The 26,430-nt window shown below is 54.0% G+C and overlaps 1 protein-coding gene across 10 annotated transcripts in view; it reads left to right on the forward strand.

The window, feature by feature from the left end:
- ST7 (suppression of tumorigenicity 7) overlaps window positions 1-21,622 on the forward strand; it is a 240,027-nt gene extending 218,405 nt beyond the window's left edge. For 8 of the 10 annotated variants that reach the window (XM_041727673.1, XM_041727675.1, XM_041727681.1 and 5 more), the window contains 4 exons: window positions 1,322-1,472; window positions 11,344-11,436; window positions 13,432-13,571; window positions 14,760-20,223. In XM_041727673.1, the coding sequence (XP_041583607.1) occupies window positions 1,322-1,472; window positions 11,344-11,436; window positions 13,432-13,571; window positions 14,760-14,879 (504 nt within the window). In that variant the 3' untranslated portion in view covers window positions 14,880-20,223. Of the gene's footprint in view, window positions 1-1,321; window positions 1,473-11,343; window positions 11,437-13,431; window positions 13,572-14,759; window positions 20,224-21,270 lie in introns of those variants that run through there. The other 2 variants (XM_041727674.1, XM_041727676.1) reach the window with 1 other exon arrangement.
- Window positions 21,623-26,430: the final 4,808 nt, after the last annotated feature.

Below are 26,430 nucleotides of genomic sequence, written 5' to 3' on the forward strand. Positions count from 1 at the left end.
CGCCTCCCCCACCCCAGCCCGGTGTGATGGCCTATCCCTCTTCTCTGCTGCACCCTGGGTAGGCTGCTCACTTTTTTGGCTCTTACTGATTGGAGGCCTGAGGCTTAGAGATTTCTGTCAGGCAAGAGACCCAGAGTGAGAAAAGTTTCCTTTGCTGAACCAAGAGGCCAGAGTGCGGTCCTGGCACAGCCAGGCAGTGCACCCTGCAGGAGGGCAAGCTCGAAGGCAGCTATCCTCGGAGTGCCCCAAGCCCGGCAGTCCACAGTGCGATGATAACCCAGCACTGAGAGGTGTGTCGTGGTCTCCGTTCTGTGTATCCGGATTCTTCCATTCGTCCCCCTCTTTCATAAATTCCACGGACAGATAAATCCTCAGGCAGTTGTTTCGGACTTTAAAATTTGTGAACATCTCTTCCCATGGTGCTTCCTTCTGCTGTGTTTGTCCCATTTTAGCTAAACACATGCCTCCATCGTCTCTAATCTCCATCTTCACGGAGGTGCTTGGATGGATGTGGTGGGGTGGCTGGTGGTGGGCGTATGTGTGAGTGGGTGAGGAGCGAGGCCCGGGGAGAAGCCAGCCAGCTAAAAGAAGGTAACGTTTGCAAATATAGAATCCCACCCCGAATTTCCTTCCCTCTCTGATCTGTAGTAAACGCCAGCGAACCCATTCTGGCCCTGTGCTCCCACCTCCTTCGTAGATGATAGGAATGAAGAGGCCTAAGCTGAGGACTCTTCAGTCTTTGGGGAGAGGATCTAAAAGAACAGTATAGTTTGGGGTCTGTCCTGCTCCTCTCCATGGGGTCTTCATGTGCTCACGTCTCTTCCCTCCAGCGTCCGAACAGCAAGGGGTGGCTCTTTTCACAGGACCAAGTCCCTCTCCTTGGTAAATCTGGATAGAAAAAAAATAATGGGCAGTACTAGTGAGTCCCAAGTCTCTCTGGTATAGTTGGTTTAGTCATAGGACTTCTTAACCTTCATGTGTCCATTTTTATGTATTTTCATTTCTGGTTACGAAATGATACCAGCTTATTATGTCTTCTAAATTTTCCTTTTTGCTGTTGGGTCTAGATGTGTCTCGTTGATTAGAGTATCTTACCCTGAAAGCCCCTGGTCTGGCCGGTAGGACTCTAGCGCAAGGCTAACTGGTAGCAAACCTCGGGTCACTGGGTGTTTTAGCAGTTGCCTTCAAATGTACCAACAAGGTTGCAGGTTTGAAGAAATGCTTATGAGCGGTGGCTTTAGGGAAATCAGCCTCTGTTCTCAATATTGAATTCCAAATTACTGTGTTTTAATGCATCTGTCTCCTGCCTTTTTTATTTCAGTACCTACTAGAAATGAAAAGCTTAATCCTACCCCCAGAACATATCCTGAAGCGAGGGGACAGTGAAGCGATAGCATATGCGTTCTTTCATCTGGCACACTGGAAGAGGGTGGAAGGGGCTTTGAATCTTTTGCATTGTACGTGGGAAGGCAGTAAGTAATTTTCTTTCTTTGAAATTTTTTTTTTTAAGAGCGTGAAAAGATGCTAAAAGTGTTTCTATCCTGAGTGTTCATGATGAATAATGACGATTTGCATATGTATAGCTGCTCTTCTCTGCAATGTGCCATCACTGAGCCTTGATGGTTAATTACTGAGACTCTTCAGTTCCCCAGTGGTGGTGGGTGTTACTGAGATGATGCCATTCTGTACCTGGAAAAAGAAAAAGCAAGTTTATACAGTGGGCGGGATGATTCTGTGTTCCGGCAGAGGAGCACTCTATGGCCGGAAAACCCTCTTTGCAGCCCTGGACAGCTCAGCATCGTGGGAATCGTTGACATGGGTTTTGGCCTTGTGCTGGGCTCTGACTACCACTCCTGGATGGCCTCTCCAGGTGGATTAGCTAAAGAACCACGGTTACCCTCCACCGGACCTAGGTCCTTGGCCAAACAAATGAGTAGCAGTTACGCTTCACAACAAGAGCCGTGGCCGCAGGACCCTCGTGTTCAGTGGCAGGTGTAGCGTTCGTGTATTAGTGGATAATCTCTGTCCGATGCACCTAGAGACCCATCAGTCCTATCAGTCCGAGCCGGTCCCAGGGAAAGAGACTTTAATTGCGGGTGGGACCTGCTTCCTGTCCTGGGGAAGCATCTCATCTAGTTGGGAGGAGTAACCAGCAAGCAGCAGCTGCTTGGTGATTTTTCAGAAGGGAGAGGTCAGTGGGGTGGAGCAGTCAGGGATAACCTTATGGGTCATAGGAGGTTTGAACCCAGCCTTGAAGAACTAGGACTGCGTCACGAGCAAGGACACGGTGCTGAGGGGTGGGGCTGTTTGGAAGAATGTAAATTGAGGGAAAAGACCCAAGAGTACAGATTATTAGACAATATGTGCGTTGACACGCTGTTATTAGTTAAGCAAAACGAGTACAGCATGCAGTGTGGGGGGTTTTTGCCCCCTCTCATAGGGAAACAAAACAAGCGCTAGTCTTCTGATCATTTTTTCTTAGTTTACTCGTACTCTGATCGGCCTCACACAGGAATGTCTTTTTTAATCCCCTTTACTCTGTTTATCTTTGTTGCTTCCATTTGCATTTTGATAATCTCCTGCTCTTCCCTCTTCCTGCCCTTCCCAAACCCAGGAAAGGAATCCAAATTGATGCAGGAAGGGGGGGGTGGGGGCGCGGTCAGGCCAATGGAATGGGGTAAAAGTAAGTTGATAGAGAAAGGGAGTCAAGCTGATTGAAAGTTGTTTTTGTTTGTTTGTTTAGTTTTAAAAACATTTTTTTAGAGAATCTCTAGTGAGTTGACTTAGATAATTTACTATTTACAACTTGAGGGATGTCGACTCGGTTGATGCTTCCACCCCGACTCTGTTAGGTGTAATAAGCTACTCCAGGTGGCCTGGCCTGGGTGAGGGCACCTTGTGCTGGGGCATGTGTGGGCGTGTGTGCACCCCGCTGCCTTGGGCTTATTGTTGCACCTAAGGAGTTCTACCCAAAAGAGACAAAAGGAATTTTTATTTAAACACGACAGAGAGCTCCAAAAAGCTCAGCAAGATTGGACATGAGCGGCCTCACCCAGGGTTAGTTGTGGAAAAAAACTAAATGGATAGTTTGGCTTACCAAATAAAGCCTTACTTATAGGCTAGCATTTTGGAAACCCAGCAGAAGAAGCTTACCAATTGGGACTGATTGATAAGAAAGGTACAGTTATATGGGAAGGATCGAAACAGGGAGCCCAGAAGTGACAGAGACATGGCCTTAGGAATGGCATAACCATAGCAAAAAAAAAAAAAAAAAATCCCAATGAGGAGTAACTAGAAATTTTGTTTGGGAATTAGTTACCCATATAATCAGGTAACAATGGGGCAACTGGGAAGGACAATGGGATTCGGACAAACACGGAGTGATGTAGCGAGCTCCAAAATCTCGAGGGTGGCGGTGTTGGGGGAATGTAATTAATTACCTCAGGTCCGATGGGCGGAACACTACTGGAATGAAGAGAGGAGGTGCATTTTTATTTTTTTATTTTTTTATTATTATTTTTTTGAGGTGCATTTTTAGACATAAACCAGGGTAGCAAGGCAGTCGGGGGCCTCCAGGAGGGGGAAATTCTGCGTTGGATCCTTACAGATAAATAGAAACCATTCCAGGGAGTCACACTGCCGTTCCGTTTTCAGAAAGGGAGAGCTATACCCCCAATTCTAGACAAGCACGGTGGGAGCGCTTGGTAGGAGCCTACCGCCTTGGGGAGCACCACGCACCTCGGGGAGCATGCAGGTAAGGGGGTGAGCTGCCCAGGGTTTGAGGGTTTGCACGGCCATCCTTTCACGGACTCTTCCTGAGGACGTTCTAAGTCAGACAGGAGGCCGGTGGCCGCCTCCTTGAGGAGAGGAACAGCGTCCCTGAGGGTCTCGCAGCACCTGTGGGCAGAGCCGGGGGTAAACCCACGTTCGCTTTCCATCCTGCCAGCTATTTGGACCTTTCCTGGAGGGAGCAAGCACCAGAGGAGCAGCACCTCTGAAACACTTGCTAGAAGCCTTCAGTAACCCTGCTGCTCGCGGCTCGGGTATACTCACTCCCCTTCTAGTGTTGAGAAAGTTCATCTTTCTGTATAAAACTCTATTTCTGTAGTTGAATACTGACTTACACATTTAACTATAGAATGAGCCCAATTTCATAAAAAAATCTGCATATAAACAAAGGAAAGAGAGAGGAATAAAGACATCTTTAGGTGGATTTTAAGAGATTTTCGTTTTGCCCCTCATGTGTGTATTTTTCAAATTTTCTCAGCAAGCATAGGTTTTTTACTACAGGCACAGATATGTGTGCGAATGTACGTATATACGCACATTTGTAAAAATGATGAGAGTAGTACAAGGTTGTCCTTTTAAAAAACAAAGCTTACGAATCTCTCATGCAATTTAGAAGAAATACCCTTTGACCTCAAACCGTCACAGGCGATCTTTGGACGTCGCTTCTAGATCTGTGTCCGGCTGAAGTCACACTGAGGCATCATCAGCATTTGGGTTTTCAATCAGAAGACTTAGATCACGATTCTGATGTGGCTCCTTACACTGGTGTTGACGTAACTTACCCAGGTTTTGGAAACCGTGACTCCCTGCTGCTGCTGAATGCCCCTGGCCCACCCTGGGTTGTTGGGCTTCCCGCGGGCAGTCGTGCCCGGCCAGCCTTGGAGGTGACAGGTGCCCTCTCCCTGCAGAGGTCCCCCAGACGGCCTGCGCCCGAGCACAGGAGGCTGCGCTTCCCCCAGCGCACCGCGTGGTGGCGCCTTTTGACATCGCCAGCCCCATCCTTTAGGTTTTGTCCTTTACGTCTTTTTTTGTTCATTCTGAAATTTAAGGCCATCCCCCAACTCCTTTCCAACTTCCCCCTTTTCATTAGAAAGGAAATTCAGGGGAGGAATGTCACAGTACCTAATTTCACCAGTTCCCATGTTAAAAAATGAATATTCTTTTAGTTGACCTTTTGGAGATTAAAAAAAAAAATTCTTCTGTCAGAAGTGTTGGTTTAGGAGAGGGGATGGAGATATGTTTTTCTTTGCTTTTTAATGAGTTTATTATGTCGGAGCGTTAGTCATCTTGTGGAATTAAGTGAGTTTCCCACCAATCAGGCTGAAATAACTCACATTTTTGATAAAACCCCAAAGTCCAGCTGATGCATGGCAGAGATTGTTTGGGTTTGAAACATATGGTGGTTAAGAAAAAAAACTGAGTCCTCAACCACAAATACATCAGCATTTCAAAGGTTTCTAAGATGTTTGATTCATCACTGTCCCGGCCCCTGAAATTACACAATATGTTCCTCAAAGTCAAGATAATCAAGAAAGGGGACAAGTTTTAATTTACAAGATTTAAAAATACATTTCTTAGTCCATCGTACAGCTGCCACCTTATCTGAATTATGCTTATTTTAAACAGTGTAGGTTCTGGTTATCCTCACGCACACAAACACACACATTGCTGCAAACATGAGTTGAATATACAAACCTTATATAAAGGAGGAATCTCATGTGAACTGGGCCTATTTACAGCAGTGTCGCGCCTTGTGAGGCTCTATTTTAAATGGCACATCTTCTGTTTTACCTATGTTAAATGCTGATGTGGCCCCATCTCCCTCCTGCCTCGATCTTTTCAAGGCTCACTTTGGCGGTATTTATTTTATAAAGCAGGAGAGTCTGCTGACCGCAACTGTGACCTTTAAGATTTAATTTTCTGGTTCTATATATCAGAAGACAAGTATGCCATGGGGTAAATCACTTAGCCTTTCTTTGTTTCCAGTTTTCGTTTTCCCCTTGACCAAGTAAGACTCTTTATTTTCTTTTTGGAGACTTTTGTCCCCCCACCAAAAGAATTCACTAAATAATGTATAAGATTTGAAGGTGGTGTTTTTTAGGGGGACTAAAGCAGAGTATTTCCTTTGAGAAGAGAAAATGGCCCATTGTTGAGGCATAGGATGAAATTCTGATTCTAATTTATTCTCTTTGAACCTGATGGTAAATGCGACTTGCTGTAATGTAAGCTGTGGTCCTTGGGGCATTTCCTCTAACCAAACCTTTCTTCCAAAAGGCTGGCACCTTTTGGACTGCTAAAGAGTGATTCCCCCGCTCCTCACCCGATAGATCTAGTGCTAAATTTTGTGATTTGGGAGAAAGCACTGGTCGTAGCTAACTTCCAGTAATGGCCAGTCTCCAGGTACGGCACAGAGCCTCCCCACCGACGACCCGGTGGACCCAGCTTGTCCCTTTCACTTATTCCCCCTTGGTGACTGGCCATGATTTGGATCCACCTGACTTTTTAAAAGGAAAACCCTGTCTCTTCCTGGTTGTTGTATTCATTCACGTATCCCTTCAGTCAGTGAGCACGTATGGAGTCCCTCCTTTGTGCCAAGCCTTGTGTCGGAGATGCCGGGGCGACTAGGACTCTGAAATGCTTGGAGAGAAACACTGATGTGTGTGCACATACACGCACGCACCTGCATGCACACACACGCACCTCCATGCGTACACACACATGCACCTCCATGCACACACACATGCACCTCCATGCACACACACACGCACCTCCATGCACACACACACGCACCTCCATGCACACACACGCATGCACCTCCATGCACACACACATGCACCTCCATGCACACACACATGCACCTCCATGCACACACACACGCACCTCCATGCACACACACACGCACCTCCATGCACACACACGCATGCACCTCCATGCACACACACACACACGCACCTCCATGCACACACACATGCACCTCCATGCACACACACACGCACCTCCATGCACACACACGCATGCACCTCCATGCACACACACACACGCACCTCCATGCACGCATCCTGCATAGAGCCTGCTTCTCCCTCTCCCTGTGTACTCACGGGCACATAAACACACACGTCTACGTAACCCGTAGTGTGCGTACAGGCAGTACCATCACGGAGGTAGGACCAGAGTGTTAGAGTGTGGAGGGTCGCCAACACGTTAGTGAACCTGCTATAAAACTCTGGAATTTCTCTGTGGAATTGGAATGGCGCATCATTGAACCCAAGGGAAAGTGATTTTCCCAGGACGACAGAGCCAGGTAGTGAAAGGATGCGGATCAGTCCCCAGGCTCTTGGCTTTAGAACTTTTTATCTTTGTGCCTAAATGCCTCACGAAGGATGAATGGCCTGTATGGCTGGTTACCTACTTTATGCTCAAAGATGAAAATGTAAAATTTTGGAAAAAAAAAAAAAAGAAAATGTAAAATTTGTATTTCGATGATAATTTTCTGTTCTGTTGTTTGTACTTCCAGTTGTTCATAAGCAAAGCAGCCTTTTTTACTTACAAGCAAGAGTATGACCTGATCGGGAAAGTAGGAACTTTGGGTTTGGTAGGAAGGGTATACAAAGGGAAGGCTGACTTTGAGCCACACACAGCCCCTGTCTCGGGTCTGTCGCATTCTCATCCTCACAGCCAAAGAGACTGGACGCAGACTATGACCCAGCCAGTCGTATCGTTTTCAGCTGGGTCAAGTTCAGCCCGTTCTTAGCTGTCACCCCACCGCTCGTCCATTCGATAGGAGCCGCACAGAGGCACTGAGCTCCGTCACCGCAGACGGCGCGTGGCCCCCTTTTCTACCCCCGCTGCGTGAGGAGCGCACCTGCGTTTTGACCAGGTGGGGCTGGCACTCAGGCTCCCTCGCTGCTGTCCTAAGGGATCTGTGTCTCCCGGCCTCTGAGATCCTCTTTGAAAAGGCACCATGGACACAATGTCAGATATCCTCTCCCTGGCCGTGTAGTGGGTAGGACGAGAGGCCCTTAGAAATCATCAGGGACGGACGCCTGCGGGGCGCAGCGGTTGAGCACGTCCCTTCGGCCCAGGGCGTGATCCTGGAGACCCGGGACCAAGTCCCACGTCGGACTCCCTGCATGGAGCCTGCTTCTCCCTCTGCCTATGTCTCTGCCTCTCTCTGTCTCTGTGTCTCTCATGAATGAATAAATAAAAATTTTTTTAAAAACCTTAAAAAAATAAACTAAAAAAATCATCAGGGAAACTGGGGACTTGTTTGTTCCTGTACCCACCCTTCTGTCCCCTCTCGGATGCTCATGACCTTTCCTCCAGGGTTAGCCCAGGGTCACCGGTGACGCAGCACTGACAGGTGTGGGGCCTAGAGCACGTGTCTGGTCGGGCAGTGACGCCCGACTTCAGTAGTGGGCCGCCAGTTTGCTGTGCCCCTTCCGCAGCGGCCCAGCAGAAGGCAGGGGAGGCCAACGCAGACGTGCCGTTCGGGCGCCGTGCGTTCACTCGGAGCGGCCCACCTCTTTGGTTTTTTTAACCAAATACACATACATTTTCAGTTCCCCCTGAACCGTATGTTTTTCCAGACCAAGGTCTTTAAGAAGAGCTCTGTGGTCCTTCACGGAATAGATAAAATCAATGAAACAGCGCCCTTTTTTCCACTCTTATTTGCACCATCAAATCAGTGTGTCGCTACTTGCACTTGCACAATTCCTGGACGTGCGGCTAAAGCCACGAGGTTCTTGTGGGGCAGTTTGATGGCTTTTCAGCGAGAGGGCTCAGGAGGCGGGAGGTGGAGCTGGCAGGATTTCTGCAGTGCCTCTTCCTGCTCTCGCCAGACCTCCGCTGCTTATCTCACAGTCCGCTGGACCCTGCACAGCAGGGTGGGTAAAGGATAGAATTGCAAACAGAAATCGTATTTGCTTTTGTTTGGCGATGCCAAAAAGCTTAATCTTATTTTACGAACTCGATGTAAATGACAACTGACATGAGAAAGAGATTTTTAAGAGCACCCTGAGCATCTCTGCAGTCCTGGAGGTTGCCATGGGGGGCCGGGGGAGGACAGTGCGGGAAGACTGTGTGTGTGTGTGTTTAAAGTTGTGTATAATCACTGTCTCCACCCTCTCCAGAAAGACCAGAACTGATTAGAAGAAAAAGACTAACTCAATGCATGGAATTCTGTATGCGTGCCAAATACTGCAGCAGGAAAGATTTGGCATCTGAGTGAAAAGACACCAACCAACCATTTGATTTCTATGGTTGAACATACCCAAGCTCTTGCACTCCTATATTTCATTTAAAAAAATTGCTCCCCGAAGTACAAACTGACTTCAATTTTGAATAAAATTTAGCATTCAAATTTATAGCCACTTTGAAAACTGAGGGTTTACTTCTATCACGTGAACCTGAACGGATTCTCAATTACAGCAGCCCTGTTGCACGTAGAGAACCTGGGTTTAAAACAAAAACAACAAACCCTCCAGGTGGGTTTTCCCACATTTTGGGGGATGCTTTCATAGCAGCCTTCGTTTATGGGAAACGGTATTTAAAACCGGGCCGTATTGGGGGATCCCTGGGTGGCTCAGCGGTTTGGCGCCTGCCTTTGGCCCAGGGCGTGATCCCGGAGTCCCAGGATCGAGTCCCATGTCGGGCTCCCGGCATGGAGCCTGCTTCTCCCTCTGCCTGTGTCTCTGCCTCTCTCTCTCTCTATCATGAATAAGTAAATCTTTAAAATAAATAAATATAAATAAATAAATTAAATAAATAAATAAATAAATAATAAAACCGTGGCATATCACAGTTTAAATTTAAGGACGCTACTTCCCAGAAGAGATGTTCGGTGTCTTCCATAAAGGCGCTAAAAGGGTCTTGTTGTTGTTGTGGTTCTGTAATATTTTCTCCCCCTTGTCTTGCAAAAACCTCTTGAGAGATACTGGTTCCTTGGCGTGATCTCTGTGCGTTAGCAACCTGTGCAGAGAACGGCCCGTGCTGGCGCTCCCACGGTCGGTCGCGGGCAAAAGTCATCTTTGTTTGCAGGAAAGAAAAGTCTGATTGAACCAGGGGTGAGCCTTTCATTTTAAGAAGAGTTAAAGTCCGGGGTGTTTTTAATGTTTTAATCTCTGTTTAAGAGGTTTCTGTTACAAGAGGAAAATTGATAACATTTTTGCCTCAGCCAACTGCCAGCAAACTGGCTCTGCTCTAATCCCACGTTTGTGGTGATTTATATTCTCCGTGGCAACGTGCTGTAACCTCGCAGTGATACCACTGTGGTGCGGATTGACTGCATTCCAAATGCTGGACTCACATACATAATGTTTTTACTTTTAAATAATATTCAGACACCAGAATAAATACCATATGTGCACGGATGCCGGTTACAATGGAACCTTGTCATTTCTTGGGAGGGAGAACATTCTTTGTCTCTGATTCCTGTTTGAAACGAGTACGCAGAAGATAAATAGCGCACACCGATGGCATTTCGGGAAGGCCTAGGTAACCAGGCCGCCGAGGATGTGGCAAGGATTCCTTGAGCGATAGCATTTAAGGCCAGCAAGACTGCTGTGGTGCTCCCCCCCCCCCGTCTTTGACACACACGAGGGCAAGGATTGTTATCTGGCATCGCCCACGTAGGGCGTAGTTCTTATATTTTATACGTGCAGCGCGCTATAGCTACGGGACATCTGCTGGAGAAGCATTACTCCGTGAGCCCTGCGTTCCTAGCAACAGTGAGACTAACATGCTGATGACATCGTAACAGGGAGGGTAACACCCGTGATAATGGAGAAGGGACGGATTGATTGGAAAGCCATAATTCAGCGAGAGACCTAATGTTATCTGAAGCCACAAAAGCAGAACTTAGGTGGCCTGACATCATCAAAACACAGATAATCCATCTCTCCCGATCCCCCCCGCCCCCATGATACTGAAGGTTGAAAAGTTTCCAACCGAGTTGAGAAATAGCTCCTAAGTCATGCGGGATTTTAGATTTTTGTTTTTGTGCATCTTGGTTGGAATTCTCATCCACCTGGACCTGTTTTTTTTGTTTTTTGTTTTTGTTTTAAGAGACGTAGTAGAATGACTTTCGTATTTGTACATCTGTAATGAGCTTCCACAAGTCCCTCCACCTGTGCTTCTTGGGGAGGCTTCAATCCACGTTTGTGTTATTAGCATCAGTTGAGCTAGATTGAGTCAGTGCTCTTGACATTTTAGTGATACTTTATAGATGAGGAAATCCCGGGCACCGAAGCGATGGCTTCCCTGCTCCTCTGCACCCCAACCCACCCAGTGCTGTGAGGTTTGCCCAGAACATACAGTGTGAGATTAAGTGTGAGTCACACATCATACTGCACCTCTGACAGCTCCTCTGGCGTGGAGCTCGGGCTTTGGGTGACTGCTGCATCCTTCCTGGGAGTTCCTTGTAGAACTGTTTATCATTATAAAAATGCTCAAAAAAAAAAGATAAAAAATAAATAAAAATGCTCAAAAACCTCTCTTTGAAACTGAGAAGTTGGGAGACAAATATCGAACCTCTAACATATTGTCTCTTGTTTTCAGCTTTTCGGATGATCCCTTATCCCTTGGAAAAGGGGCATCTGTTTTACCCTTACCCCATCTGTACAGAAACAGCAGATCGAGAGCTGCTTCCCTGTAAGTGCTCCTTCCGTCCTCCCCTCTGGGGCCAGTGAGGGTGGGGCGCCGCAGCGGGGGCGGTGGGGGGGTGATAAATGCCCGTAGCCTTCCTTGATTTTCATGACTCTTCTCCCAACCCCTGTCCCCATTTGATGGCATATGCGTTAAAGTGAGTTATGGGAGCGGGTCTGGCATCCTGCCCTCAAGGCTGTCCAGGTTCATCAAAGGGAAAGACCTCCGGGCCCTGCAGTGTAGATGAGGCGTCATGTGCGGGTTGGCCTGAGCACAGAGAGCCCGGGTTCAGGGTGGGTGTGGGGGGCTGGCCTGAGCACAGACACCCCGGGTTCAGGGTGGATGTGGGGGGCTGGCCTGAGCACAGACACCCCGGGTTCAGGGTGGGTGTGGGGGGCTGGCCTGAGCACAGACACCCCGGGTTCAGGGTGGGTGTGGGGGGCTGGCCTGAGCACAGACACCCCGGGTTCAGGGTGGATGTGGGGGGCTGGCCTGAGCACAGACACCCCGGGTTCAGGGTGGATGTGGGGGGCTGGCCTGAGCACAGACACCCCGGGTTCAGGGTGGGTGTCAGGGGGCAGGTGCAGTGTGGTGCCGAGCTGTCCGGCTGCTCCGATGCAGCCTCCCCGACTGGAGCTTGTAGAGGGAGCCTCGCTTTCAGAGGCCGCCGTGCGAGTCGGGGTGGGGGACAGCACCAGCCGCCAGCGGCATCGCCCAAGGACGGTCACCGGGGCGGGGGTGCAGCCGTGTCCCCTGTGCTGATGCAGGCCCTGGGCTGGCGGGGGTCCCGGGAGCACCTAGTGAGGGCCCGCGGAGAGTCGGGGTGTGTGTGAGGCAGCAGGAGGGAGCCCCGGCCCCGAACCCCAGTGATGGGGTTTTGGGGTACCCCCGCCGTCTTGCCGAGCCCGTGGGAGAGCCGTTACCACACGCTCCCATGGTGGCGGCCAGGCTCTCCGGCCCGACTCCCGCTGCCTCCCTCAGTGGAAGGCCCGCAGGTTGGGGGTGCCACCTCCCTGCCCCCCCCCCCCCCCCCGCAGGAGAGCTCATACGGTGCCCGCCCCCCCCCCCCCCCCCCCCCGCAGGGAAGGCCGGCTCTGGAAAGCACAGTTTTAAAATGCTTGAGTCTGGTTCGCGTCCGCGGGAACAGCTTCGCTGGTAGGACAGGGTCAGGTGGGTTGTCCCCGTCCCCTGCCATCGCCCCCCCAGGGGTGCACGCAGGCCCTGCCCCCCCCACCCGGGCTGTAAGTTGTGGGAGCTGAGCCCTGGAGGAGGGGCCTTCGGGGGGTGGGTTTCCTGAAGAAAGCGGCACTTGGGGCCTCTCGGCTGGAGCGGTGGGCCTGCGGGGGCGGCGAGTCCCCAGCGCCCGGGCCCTCGCCCTTGCCCCCCCGCCCCCCGCCAGCACCCAGCGTGCAGGCCGCCCTGGGCCCGGAGCAGGGAGTCCAGCCGCTGCCACCTGCTTTCCGGGTCCCCCAGACCCAACCGTTGAAACTGTAAAGTCGTGAAAGGAGCTCGGAGCCCCACGTGTGTCTGTGGGGTGCTCGCCGGAGCTTGGCGGGGAGTCCGCTGGGGCCGTGCGGGCGGAGCGGCCGGTGCACCAGGTCCCCAGGGCGCCAGGTCCCCAAGTCCCCAGGGCACCGCTCACGACGCACCGACACAGCCTCCTGACACCGCTATGAAGTTACTGGAAGCGCCAAGTCTAGGGAAAGGGGTTTTGACCCCCAGTATATTTATTTCTGGATTTTCTGGGTTTTGTCCAAGGAACATGTATTTCGTAACGTGAGAGCAGTGCTGCTGGGCCCTGGGCAAGGACGGTGTCGCCGGCCCACGGGTGCTGTGTCCTCGGTCAGCCTGTGGCCTGTGCACCGGGCTGGGTGCTGGGTGCTGGGTGCTGGCTGGCCCTGGGCTGCACCTGCCTGCGCCTGCCTGCACCCTTGGCTCCAGGAGGCCCCCCCCCCGGGTGCTTCCCCGGCACTCACGTGGCCCTCTCTGTCTTCCCCGCAGCTTTCCACGAAGTCTCAGTTTACCCGAAGAAGGAGCTCCCCTTCTTCATCCTCTTTACTGCCGGGTTGTGCTCCTTCACAGCCATGCTGGCCCTCCTGACGCACCAGTTCCCGGAGCTCATGGGGGTCTTCGCAAAAGCCGTGAGTACTCGCCGCGGGGGGGGGGGAGCCCGAGAGACGAGGTGAGGGGGGAGGCTGGCAGGGGAGAGGCCCGAGGGACGAGGCCGGTGGGGAGGCAGGGAAGGGGGGAGGCTGAGGCGGGGGAGGCCCGAGGGATGAGGTGGTGGGGGAGGTGGGGGGAGGCTGGCAGGGGGGAGAGGCCTGAGGGATGAGGTGGGGGGGAGGGAAGGGGAGAGACTGAGGCGGGGGAGGCCCGAGGGATGAGGTGGGGGGAGGCCGGCAGGGGGGAGAGGCCAGCAGGGGGGAGAGGCCTGAGGGATGAGGTGGGGGGGAGGGAAGGGGGGAGGCTGAGGCGGGGGAGCCCGAGGGATGAGGCAGCGAGGAGGGAGGGAGGCCCGAGGGATGAGGCCAGTGGGGGTGAGGGAGGCCCGAGGGATGAGGCGGTGGGGTGGGGGGCGGTGGGGGGCCTAGGGGAACAGCGTCCGGGGACCGAGTGTCGTGTGGGAAAGGACGTGCTGTGCTGATGCTCTGCTCGCTGCCTGGTTTGCGCCTTGTGAGCGGAGCCCCCCCAGCTGGGGGCAGGCCGGGCAGGACAGGGCAGGACAGGGCCAGGGAGGGCAGGCCGGGGAGGGCGCCCGGGGCCTCTTAGCGCCTGCCGCGTTTCCCGAGACAGCTCCCACGTTTCAAAACCGCGCGTCGCGGGGAAGGGTTAGCCCAAGAAGGGCGGCCCAGCCACCGAGAACCTAAGGGAGCGTGTTCGGCGTCGCCCTACCCGAATGGCACCGTCTCTGACCCTGACGTGCGGTGGCTCTTCCTCCAATGACCGTGAGACTCACATTTCCAAAGATGATCTAAGTAAACACCGTCTTATGGGCCTAAACTTTCGGCCTCCTCGGGGCACGAACCGAGGGGACGCGCGGGCTGGCAGTTGAGGGGCACCGGCAGGGCGCGTAGGGAGCGGCATCGGGTAAGGCCCGCAGGAGGGCTGGGAGAGGAGCCTTGATGAGGAGGCTACGCCGACAGCCAAGGAGCCTTAGGCTGCGCGGGCGGAGGATGCGTGGCCTGATTGCGCCGCGGCCGAGCTCCCAGCGGCAGGCGTCGGGGACGCGGCATCGGGGGCCGTCCCTGGACCTCCCTTCTGATCTGCAGGCGAGCGGAGTCCGGAGGGACCGCTTCTAACGGGGCTGGCCCCATTTAATCCCTTTCCAGATGATTGACATGTTCTGCTCGGCAGAGCTCAGGGACTGGAATTGCCAGAGTATTTTCATGCACCTTGAAGATGACCTGGAATTGCCACCGGCACCTCAATCTCCGCATTTCCAAAACTGAACGTACTCCCGCCCCTCCCCGCCCCACCCTGCCCGGTTACTGGAGCCAGAGACACAGCAGCCCTCGAGCCCCTGTCCCCGCCCCCATCCTGCCTGCCTCGGCCTCCACTTTGGTGGCCTCCGAGCTTGAGGCCCTCAGCGGCTCCCCCCTAGTGTAGGTCTTGGTGGTTTCTTGCTTGGACTCCTCCGCAGGAGTCTTCACTGGTCTCCCTGCCTCCGGTTTCCGCCCCTGCAGTCATCCTTCCGCACTGACACAAGGACGGGCTTTCCAGACTGCAAGTCTGAGCCTGCCACTTCCCTGCCTGAGTTTCTCCCGAGGTTCCCCGCTGACTTGGGGATAAAGCCTCAGCTCTGTAGCCACGAGGCCCCTTCTGATCTGGTCTTTGCTTGCCTCTTGAGCCTCATCTCTCCCAGCTCTTGCACAGACACCGCTCTTGGGCCACAGTGAATTACTCACCACTCCCAGATGCCCAGACTCTTGGGCACCCCGGTGCCTTTGCACGTGCCGTTTGCTCTGCATGGAATGCCCTTCCCCGTCACCACCCCGGCTCGTCTGCTTGACTAACTCCCCTTCGTTCTTTCTCACTCAGCTTTCTTTCCGGATTTCTTCTAAGCTGAGTTCGAGGTCTCTCCTCTGAGATCCCACAGTATCCCATGAATACCCATATCATCACATTTCCTGTACTATATTATAACTATCGGAAACGTGTCTGTTCCCCTTTAGAATGTGAGCTCCTTGAGAGCAGGACCGTGTCTTCCTCGTCTCTGTATCCCCAAAGCTTTGCACAGTGCCTTGCACTTAGTAGGTTTTCAATAAATGATTGTCAAATAAATAAACGGTAGTGGTTTCTGCAGAAAGAGCCAATGTGAAGAATCAGATACAGTTTAGCATTTCTCCTCTTGTTTTTTTTTTTTTTTTAAAGATTTTATTCATTTATTCACGAGAGACACACAGAGAGAGAGAGAGAGGCAGAGGGAGAAGCAGGCTCCATGCAGGGAGCCCGACGTGGGACTCAATCCCGGGTCTCCAGGATCACACCCTGGGCTGAAGGCGGCGCCAACCCGCTGGGCCATCAGGGCTGCCCTCTCCTCTTGTTTTTGCAGTTATAATCTTGGAGTTAGAGTTCAGAGGGACCTTAACCAAACTGCCTTCGGCAGTAATGTCACGCAGGTCACATAGACGCTTCTTGATTGCTCTGAGTGATGGGGACTCCCCTACTTAACACCAAAGCCCGTTGCATGGTTGGATCGCTCGGAAGGCGTCTTTCTGCGATCAGATCTGCCTCCCTCCGATGTGCACCTGTTGTTCCTCTTCTGCCCTCCAGCACGTTCTCAGCGGGCCTCCTCGTCTTGCACGTTCTTAGGCAGCTAAGACCTTCATGGGCCCCCCCTAAGCCCTACCGACCCTTGGTAGAACATCTCAAATTTCCTGAAGTCTCCCGTTCGGCCCATGATCCCGGCCCCCAGGAGTCCCCTGGTTGGATGCCCCCCAGTCTGTGGGCCTCTGCTACTCATCGTCATCCCCCCAAGCCAACCTCTGAGTAAGAATCGTCGCCAAAATTCTGACTAGAGTTCAAGTTAGTAAAATGTGAAACGAATATACTTACATCGCTAGGCCGTTACTCTTCCTCCTTTAAATGTTCTTCTCTTAAAGTTTTCAAGTCTTCTCTGTCAGAGTGTGTCACTGTCCCGGTGTTCCTCGTCTGACAAGCAGAGGGCACTTGGCGGGAGTTTCGGGTCAGGACGGACCCGAGGGCACATGGATCCGTTTGGCTCCACCCCCAGAAAGTCAGAACCTTGGGTGTTGGCCGCCCCACAATCCGTGTTTTCAACAAGGATTCCAGCAGGTTCTGAGGACGGATGGGGGTTGAGGGCTACGTTTGCTTCTAAGAACACCGGCCTGGGGCCAGCTGAACTTTTTAACAGCCACTTGCCCGTCCGGGGTGAGCTGTTGAGGCGAAAGCATCAGGGGTTTTGCCCTGGCTGCACCTGGAAGCATCGGGGAGGCTGACGAGTGCCTCCCGCTGGGGGTGCTGACCTCGGGGGCCTGGGGTGCGGCGGGGGCACGTGAGTTTTCAGACACCTCCCAGGCGATCCAGGTGTGCAGCCGGGCAAGACCACCCGGCCGAGCGGGGTGACGAGCCGCCTGAAAGGGCTCCAAGGCGGGGGGCTTGGGGGGGGGTGGTAAGTGGAGGTCGCCTGGGTCTTCTCTCGAAAAGACTCCAGAATTTCAGGGCGATGTGTTCATTAGGATCCTTCCATGTTTCCAAGGCCTCGGTTTTGAGTCCAGATCAGATGATCGGATGAAACGTCACTTTGCCTTACGGCCCCGTGGCTTGGACCCTGCGGGCTGTGGGGGTCGGTCGGCCGCTCGCGGTCTCCAGATGCGGTGCCGTCGTGTGCCCTTAAAGCTCTGTCTGGAAGGCCACGCTCGTCTTGCCCTTCCCGAAGGTTTCACAGCTTCCAGAATGCCTGGAGAGCCTTCGTGGGGAAGGAAGGTGGATGGTCTGCGGGGGCCAGGCCCTCCCCTCCCCACCGCACCCTCCCCCAGGCGGCAGGTCACTGCGGCCGCCCCCCAGGCCGCCCCGCGGCCACTTGCAGCTGTGAAAGGACTCGCCTCGCCTGGGATCCCGCCCTGGGATGGTGACTTTAGGAGGTGCAGGGAGATGGCACCGCCCCTCCCGGCTGCTCGGAGCTTGGGAGCTGGCCCGCGTGTTCAGCCTGCACACAGCAAGGCGCGAGCCCCTGGGTGGCAGTCAGATGAGCGGCTTCAGCTGCCCCCCCCGCCCCCCGAATCTAATCTTCCTCGAGGACTTAAGGCCGAGGCGTCCTAGAGTGAGATAAGGTCGCTCAGAGAAATAAGTCCTCGTCCCGGCCCAGCCCGTCACAGAAGGTGGAAGGTCAGCGTCGTGACCCCGCGGGCTCTGAAGGGCTCTGGCTTTCCTCCTCGCACCCCCTCCTTCGCCCCCGGCCCCCGACTCCCGGCCTCACTTACGGCCCGGCCCCTTTGAAGTCTGACGTTGATTACAGAGAAATGTCAATTGTCTGGTCGCAGCGGGGCACCTGGCGCTTCTGGAGATAAGCGGCCGCACTCGGGACGCCAGCGGACGCGGGGAGCCCTGAGCTGCCTCTGCCCGATGGGGTTTCGGGAAAAGGAGGAGCAGGAGATTGAAGCGTCACGCTCACGCTCCTGTGGTTAGTCCAGTTGCCGTTTGTCACCGTAAGACGCTGATGGAGTCGTGCGCGGTTCGGACCACGTATCTGGCCTCCGGACGGCAGTTTTGGACCTTGAGCCGGATGGGCCGTTCCGGGGCTGCCTGCTGTTGCTCATCCAGACTCCTAGGCCGTGGTGTCCCGAGTGCGTAGGCGGAACCGCTGTTCCTCTGTGCCTCGGCGGAGTCCCCGGCCAAACCCGTACTCATGATGTCCCTACGTGCAGGAGGTGCGAGCAGGGCCTGTCCCGCAGACGCCCCCTCCGTGGCTCCCGATGGAAGCCGCCAGCCTCCGTGTGGCCCCCAAGTGGGCGGGCTCAGCAGCCCCAGACACCCCGTCGCCCGCACTGCCTGCCTCCCGCGGGGACGGATGAGGATGAGGAGGAAGGCAGCCTCCGGAGAGTTAGCGTCTTTAGGAAGGGGCCCTGGGGATCCTTTCCCTGCTCTCTGGAGGAGCACCCGGACCGGAGGGGGAGCCGTGAACCGAGGGTGTGGGGGTGTCGGGGCCCCCTCGTCGTTCGGGCCTCACGGAGGAGGCGGGGGGCGCTGCATGGCGCGGCGTGGGAAGGGGCGCAGTGGCCGACACGGGCCCCACACGTCCCTCTTGAATTCCGGAGGCCTCACTGTGCCTTGTGATGCAAGTGGGCTGAGGCCCCAAACCAAGGCAGCAGGCCCTGTGGGCCGCCCGGGCTGAGGCTGCCTGACGCCCCCCGGCCCGGGCCCAGCCCGTGAGCACTGCTTGCGCCCGCCGCCCCCAGCTGCCGCGGCTCTGACTGCCCTGGCTCAGGTCTTCAGGGCATGGTGGCCCACCCCAGCACCACGCGCTGCAGGGCCCCCGGCATCCCGTGGGGTGGCCGCCTGACCGCTACCTGGCGCCCAGCCCCTTCCTAGCGCTAGTACACGCTGGCCACGGGCTTGGTGGCCTCTGGTTACAAACAACATCTCGGAACTAGGGTTTTACGGACGCCGTCCTAGCAGCTTGGGCAGGGAGTCTTGGTTCCTGGGCCGCACGGTGAGCCTCCCCGCGGGTTCTGTGCCCACAGCGACGGACGGTTCCAGAAGGCGACCAAAGGGCCGTCCGCGTTTGCTCCGTGCTGACGCGGTGCCCGTTTAGCTGCAGAGGCAGCGCGGCTTGGGCGCCCTCCCCGCGTGCTCTGGTGGCCCGAGCCGCAGCGGGTCTCAGCCGGGTCCTCAGCCGGGTCTCAGCTGGGTCTCAGCGGGGCCTCAGCCGGGTCTCAGCCGGGTCCTCAGCTGGGCTCAGCCGGGTCCTCAGCTGGGCTCAGCCGGGTCTCAGCCGGGCCTCAGCCGGGTCCTCAGCTGGGCTCAGCCGGGTCTCAGCCAGGTCTCTCTCCCGACCGTCCTTTCCCTCCTGTGCCGGGTGACGTCCCAGCCGTCCACTGCGGCTGCTGCGCTTGCCTGACTCTAAGCCTTTCCCGCTCCTTCCAGCAGAATGGATCCTCTCCCTTCTGTGAACCCTCCTGGTGCTCTCTTTGGGCTTCTGTCTTCCATCCTGTGGCCGTCTGTCTGTGCGGTAGCAGGACCTCGTGGGGTGGGGGGGCTTAGTGGCTGCCTGTCCCTTCCCTTGGCCCTGGGCTTTGGGCCTCCTGGCACTGGGAGTTTTGCCCTGGTCTCCTTTGTGGAGAGCTCATCCAGCACTTGGCCGCCTTATAGACTAAATATATTTAATTGATGTAAAAGACACACCATGGGGAAGGATCCCCAAATCTTGAGTTTCCTTGACCCTAACGGTCAAGCTGCACTTACGGGTCCAGCTGTAACGTGTCACACACCTTCCCAGGTTAGGATTCTACTGGTTCTTAAAAACAACAAAGAAGGCAAGATTCTGAGGTCGGGTGAATTTCGGAGACTCTGCCTCCCATCGCCTTGAAGATCTCGAATCCGTAGAACATAGGGGCGGTGCAGGGGCCTGTTTCAACTTCATTAAAGACCCTCCTACCTCGACCCCAGAACCATGCCCCGCTCTGCGTGCATGTTTCTGTGCCACACTGTACGTCTGTGGGAAATCCTTGGCGGTGGAGACAGCGTTTTGCCAGGAACAAGGACTAGGACAGACGACTCCGCAGGGTAGGACCCAGGTATCGAGCCCTGGCGGGATAACAAGGTTCTTTTTTTTTTAAATTTTATTTATTTATTTATTTATTTATTTATTTATTCATTTATTTATTTATGATAGTCACAGAGAGAGAGAGAGAGAGGCAGAGACACAGGCAGAGGGAGAAGCAGGCTCCATGCACCGAGAGCCTGACGTGGGATTCGATCCCGGGTCTCCAGGATCGCGCCCTGGGCCAAAGGCAGGCGCTAAACCGCTGCACCACCCAGGGATCCCGGATAATAAGGTTCTGAACACACAGGGATCGAGGAGAGCACCCAAGCGCTGCCCCCGTCGTGCGGAGCTCTGCTGGGGGGCCTCTTCTCCCAGAGGCTGGCCGGCCTGTGGGGTGAAGCTGAGCCTTCACAGAACATGATCAGAACAAATTTGGGGTTAGGGGAAGTGAGCCTCAGGCGGGCACTTGGCTTCCCTGAACGGGCCCGGTTAGCGAGCATTATTCTCCACACGAAAAGCAGAAAGGAGTTTAGAAACCAGATGAAAGAGATCCTAGAGATCTCAGGGCGGCGCTTCGGTGAGGCGCTTCGGTGAGGCCCTGGCATCCCCGGACCGGCCAGTGGGCTGCCCCCACCCCCGGCCCCGCGGCCCACTCCACAGAGCGGGGGATTCAGAGACCAGCACGGGCACCCAGGGGACCCCAGCAGTTCACAGCCCTATAACCCGACTTCCCAAAACCCTCTCCCCTAAAGTGAGTTGTGTACCCAGCGAGGCGGCAGGTGGTCGGGGTTGTACCGTCTTGTTGCTCCTCTGCCTACTTGTCACCCCACTGCCTGAGTCACCTGCATGGGATCGGACGGCCTGGGCCCGGCGGGCCGGCTGTCAGGAGCAGAGGGGCTTCTCCCCGCCGTGCCGTGTCGTGGCTGGGGGTGGGGGCTGGAGGGCAGGTGTGGCCATCAACCTGGGTTTCCTGTGGCAGAAATATAAAACTGTGCCCTTTGAGACTTGCACAGCGCCGAGGCGTGGGGTGCAGGTGCACGCACAGGATGGAGAGGTCCGTTTACCGTCTTGAACGGCGTCTGTCCTGACTCTGTGCCCTTCTGGTCTCCTTGCAGTTCCTCAGCACTTTGTTTGCCCCCTTGAACTTTGTCATGGAGAAAGTGGAAAGCATCCTCCCATCCAGCCTGTGGCACCAGCTGACGCGGATCTAGGGAAGCCCGCCCGCCCTTTCACGCGCCTCGCCCAGTGGGCTGCCACCATCTCTTCGTGCCAACTCCTCGTGGACCGCAAGAAAGCATGACTTTGAAAAAGGGAAGCCATTCCGAGATTTTAAATTGTTCATGGACTGTCTGTTCCATATTAAAAGCTGTTTTTGTTGTACAAAATTCATTGATGTTTGGTTCTATTATATTTTGCCTTCAGAAAAGAAAAAAAAAATCAAAAATAAACTTTTGTGTATTGCAGCAACCAGCGTGTCTTCCTGTGTCTCCCAACCCTAAAAGTGTTGGTGTCCCAAATGCACCTGTGGGTTTACATTTAATTTACCGAGGACCCAGATCCTCTGAAGGCCCCACGGTGGTTTGCTTTGCTCATGGAAGTCCTCCCAGCGGGCCCTTAGGACACCTCCAGCTGGTGACTTGGAAAGTGGACTGTCTTTGGCTTAAAAGTACCATTTTTTCAACCCTGAACTGTTGGTTCTTATAGACCAAATACCCAGGAACAGCTTCCACAAAGGATAACAGGAGTCATGGAGGAAACAGCATGGTGCCATGACGGGCTGTTCCAGGTCAGAGGCTCTACCCATTGAATAGAACTCAGTCCTACAGCTTGGTTTTGCTTGATGGGAATTTGTGGCGAGAAGAAAAATTCGATGAGAACCTGCAGACCCAGCAGTCCGTGGGAGACCTCGCCACTCTTCAGCATTGCCGTTCTTAAAATGTTTTCTCATAGGGGTGTCTTTTAAAAAAAATAATAATAATAAGTTTTCGTATCCCTGATGCTTACATGTAAGTGTTCGTGGAGTTCTTTCGTGACCCGAACCCAGATGGCCAGTGTCCTGACGGCCTTCGGAAGCCTGCGATTCACACCTGCTGCACACCCGGCTTTACTTAAGCAAAAGAAGAAAACTAACGTCGGGTCCTCTATCTGAAATGAAAGGCTCCTCTATTTGAGACCTCGGCCCGGTGCTCAAACAAAGGACTGTCCTTGACAGTTTGTTTCCCATTGTCTTTAGATTCCTGCAAGGTTCCCCGTGAGCGTGAGCGTGAGCGGTAAGGCAGGCAGTGGGTGGGGAAGGCGCCACCAGCGCACCTCCTCCCCCGCTGCACGCCCTGCTGGCTGCCGTCCCTCCTCCAAGAGCCACATAAGTGGGCAGGTGACATTAGGTGCACAGGAGCTTCTCCTGCTTCGGGCAAGTTTTCCCTTTACGCTGCATCTGTGCAAAGCCCCGGAGGGGAGATGCGGCTGGATCCTGCTCTGAGGAAACTACCCTGGAAGAGGCGGACCTACCTACATCCACGCCCGCAGCGCGACTCTTGGGGGCAGTGACTGTGTCTGCCTCGTTGGCCTCTTTGCTTCTTCCCCTAACGGAAACCCTGACCTGCGGTGATGCTCAAATGATTGGTCCAGCGAGTTGATGCAATTCCTGAGAGGCGCGAATAAAACTTCATGCACAGTCAGAGGAGAGGGCTTGGTGCCAACCGAGAAGGCCGAGGAAGGCTCGGAACGGTAAATTCGTGCTGGAGGAGCATGTAGCGACTATCTACTATAATTATTTGATTCAACAGAGGAGAAAACCAAAGTCCTAGAGAGATCGTGACCTGCGCTGGGACTCCGGATCGCAGGGAGCTTAAGTGAACGTTTCCAGAGCCCGGAGGCTGGAGCAAGTGGAAGTGGCCCAGGGCGAGTGGTTAGAAACCTCGGTTGCAGGGGATGCAGCAAAGAAATGAAACACGAGGGATTAGAAGCACCTCGTGAATTTATAATTAGGACTTTGAAGGGGTTTCTTGGAGAGGGGAGGCAAGAGTCAGACTTCGAGGGGGCAAGGGAGTGAATGGAGAGGGAAAGGTGGGGAAAAGATGGGGGAGATGGGTCCACCGTCCGTCCGCGAGAGGAGCTAATCACGGGAGGGGGCAGGGAGGCTTCTCGAAGCTTCCTGCCAACTGAATAGACCTTTTCCCTTACAACCCAGGGTCGCTCCTCAAACAGGCTGTGACCCCAGTTGCTCTCTTTCCTCCACATCTCTGCTCAACTCCTCTGCTCAACTCGTGGGAGCAACAGTGACTCATCCTTGCCCTTCTGGTCTCCCTGGGCCAGGACACGGGGCGGGGGGGCCTGATGTCCTTTCAGCTCCCGCCTTGTGCTGCTGCCCCTGAAGACAAGCCTCCGGCCCTTGTTAGGGCTTCCACGCAAGTGTACGGAGAGGCGGAGCCGGAGCAGCCCCTCGGGGACAGCGAGTTTTTAAGATGATCGTTTTTTTATGTGGTTCTTACACTTTTTGGCTCAAGGTCCACGGTTCCCGTCTTCTTGTTGCGATGGCGACTGGAATCCAAGTTGCGTTCCTGCTTTCTGCTCTTATTTCTAGGTGAGGGGTCATCAAAACCCATTCCGATGGGCTTCCCTCGGCGAAGATCGTTCCTCCCAGCAGAACAAGAAGAAGGAAGAAGTCCTTTAGCGTCAACTTGTGTCCCCTGGGATTACAAATGCAAACCTTCCAAGTTAAATACTAGCAAACTGAATCCCGCAAGGTACATAGGAAGTAATACAACGTGATCAAACGGGACTGACCTGGAGGGTGGTTTTGTTTTTCTATCTTATCAGTGCTCAGTATCAATGTCATTCTGCCTTTATAAAAAGAATTGGGGAGCTTCCCATATTTTTATATGGCCCAGAATAACTAAGCGTTGACATTACTTGCTTTTCAAAAATTAGATAAAACTCAGATGTGCAACATCTGAGTTTTGTTAACGATAGATCTTTGTTAATGACGGTAGAGCTTTGATCAACTTTTTACTATCTGCAGTGGTGATTGCTCTGCGCAGATATTCCACTTCTTATGTTTAGTTGATAATTTTTCTAGGAAATTACCGTTTTCTCTAGGCACTCAAGTGTGTTACCATAGGGTAATACACACACACACACACACGCATATATAACTATATTAATTATATATCATCTATTTACTACCCTTTGTACCCGTGGTTCTCTTTATTTCTCATTTCGTGTATTTTCCTCTCCTTTCCCCCGCTTGAATCAGCCTCACAAAATTTAGGTAATTTACTCTTTCAAAGAACCAAGTTTTAGACTTGCTGATACATTCAACCATACTTCTCACCTTGTGTTTTCATATTTTAAGCTTTTTATCTTTATTTGCTCTTCTGGCAAATGTTTAGAAGAATTATAGTTTTTCTAATTTCTTTCGACAAACATTTGGCTTATTATTTTAAGAAAGAGGTATTTAAATCTATAAATTTCCCTCTAAGTGTAGCTTTCTTGTCCCTTACATTTTGCTGTGAAGTGTTCTTTGTTCTTTCCTAGAAATTTCTGCTTTGGTTCCTGCTTGTCCAGGAATGATCACAGTTGGGTATTCCCTAATAATCGGGTTTCCTTCATGTCCTTCCATGAATTTATTTTTAAGGTCACTGCAATATCTAACAGACACAGCAGAGGTAGTCCAGCGTGTGCCCCCAAATCCTGTAAACCCTAACACCTTACACCCATGGGCTACTGAGTAAACTTTTGATCTTTCTTTCCATTATTATTATTTTTTTAAATCACATCCATCTTCAATATGACACTCCAGCATATGACATCAGCATGCTTAAGACACGTCTCTGCTCCTTGCGCTCTTTGGTACTGCTCTGCTGCTTGCCCTGTGACCATGCACTTCACCAGGCGGCCACGGATCTGTGTGCTGAGTCCCTGACACCTTGGACTGTCGAAGGGGAGGGGGCTGGAGCGAGCTAGTCATGCTGCTCTGGCTTGCGAGGGTCAGGGATGCTTAGGCTGGCCAGAGAGGAGCTGGCCCTGCGACAGGGCCCAGCAGGAATGCTCTGGAGCGCCGCAGAGCATCGGGGACACACCTCAGCGAGTACCCATGTCTCTCCCCCGCCCCCCGAGTGTATCTCTGATCTCTGGCAGGTGCAGAGAGGGCAGGCTCCCCACTTTTTCTGCAGCCTGGACGCCCCCTCGGGTCCTCAGCCTTGGAGCTTGCGTGGGACCAGCCTTTGGAAGAAAACCTTCAGATGGGAAAACCCCAACTGGCCCTCGTGTGAAGGCAAGCTGACCTCAGGGTGGTGGGTGCTTTTCCAGGGAAGGGGCACAGGTGGCAAGCGGAGAGGGCATGGAGTGAGCATAATTAAGGGAAAAAGAAACCCCACCCAACGTTTGCAAAGGCCTTCCTTCTGCTCGGAGCTCCCACGGCCCGAAAACTTCATTCCACGGCCGTGTCCTGGTGCCTCCGGCGGTGGCATCAGCCAAGGCCGCCGGCCCTGAAGTCTGGGGCCCCCCGAGCCGCAGGGCCTGAGGCCGAGCCCCGCCGCCCCGCCTGTGTCTCCCTGCTGCGCCTTCGGCTCCGGGCCCCCTGGTCACTGGGCAGCGTCACGCAGTGGCTCCCGCAGGTGGCTTCTCTGGTTGCTTTCGGGGCAAGGAACCGGGAATCTGCACTCCTGCTTGAAACAATAAAAAGGGAGACTGTGGGGAGAAGATGGGAGTTACCACTGCAGTGATACCCAGCCCCTCAAATCAAGGATGACCTCCCCCACCTCTGGCCCCGTGCTCATTCCTCCCGTGGCTGATGGTTCCCGAAGATCTGCTGTGTGCCAGGTGTGTGGCCACATTCACCCAAGCACCCCTGGAATTGCACCCCTGGATTGCACCCCTGGACTGCACCCCCGGAATTGCACTGGAGCTGCGGCGTGGGTCCCACTGGTGGTCTGTCCTGCCCGCCGCGCCAGGAGGAAGCCGGTTCCGCACTGCGGCCCTCACCTCCTGGCCGGTTACCTAGCGCTGCCTGGAGCCGCCGACGGACGCTCTAGAACCCACGGCTGTGAAGGTCGCCAGGACGGGCGAGGGGACCCGACCCGGTGCAGGAGAAAGCGGTGCTGGAGCGCACGCGGGCGTCACTTCCCTGAAGTCCGGGGAGAAAAGGAGTAAAATGAAATACAACGTGTTCATTCCGTGGTCGGGACGGCAGCTTGATGGGAGCTTCCGTGGGCTGCTCTGCTGCTTTGCACGTCACGGGGCACCTGGTCCCTGGCGATCCCGCGGTGCGCAGG

This window comes from Vulpes lagopus, chromosome 13 (assembly GCF_018345385.1).
Source record: "Vulpes lagopus strain Blue_001 chromosome 13, ASM1834538v1, whole genome shotgun sequence".
NCBI classification, from domain to species: domain Eukaryota; kingdom Metazoa; phylum Chordata; class Mammalia; order Carnivora; family Canidae; genus Vulpes; species Vulpes lagopus.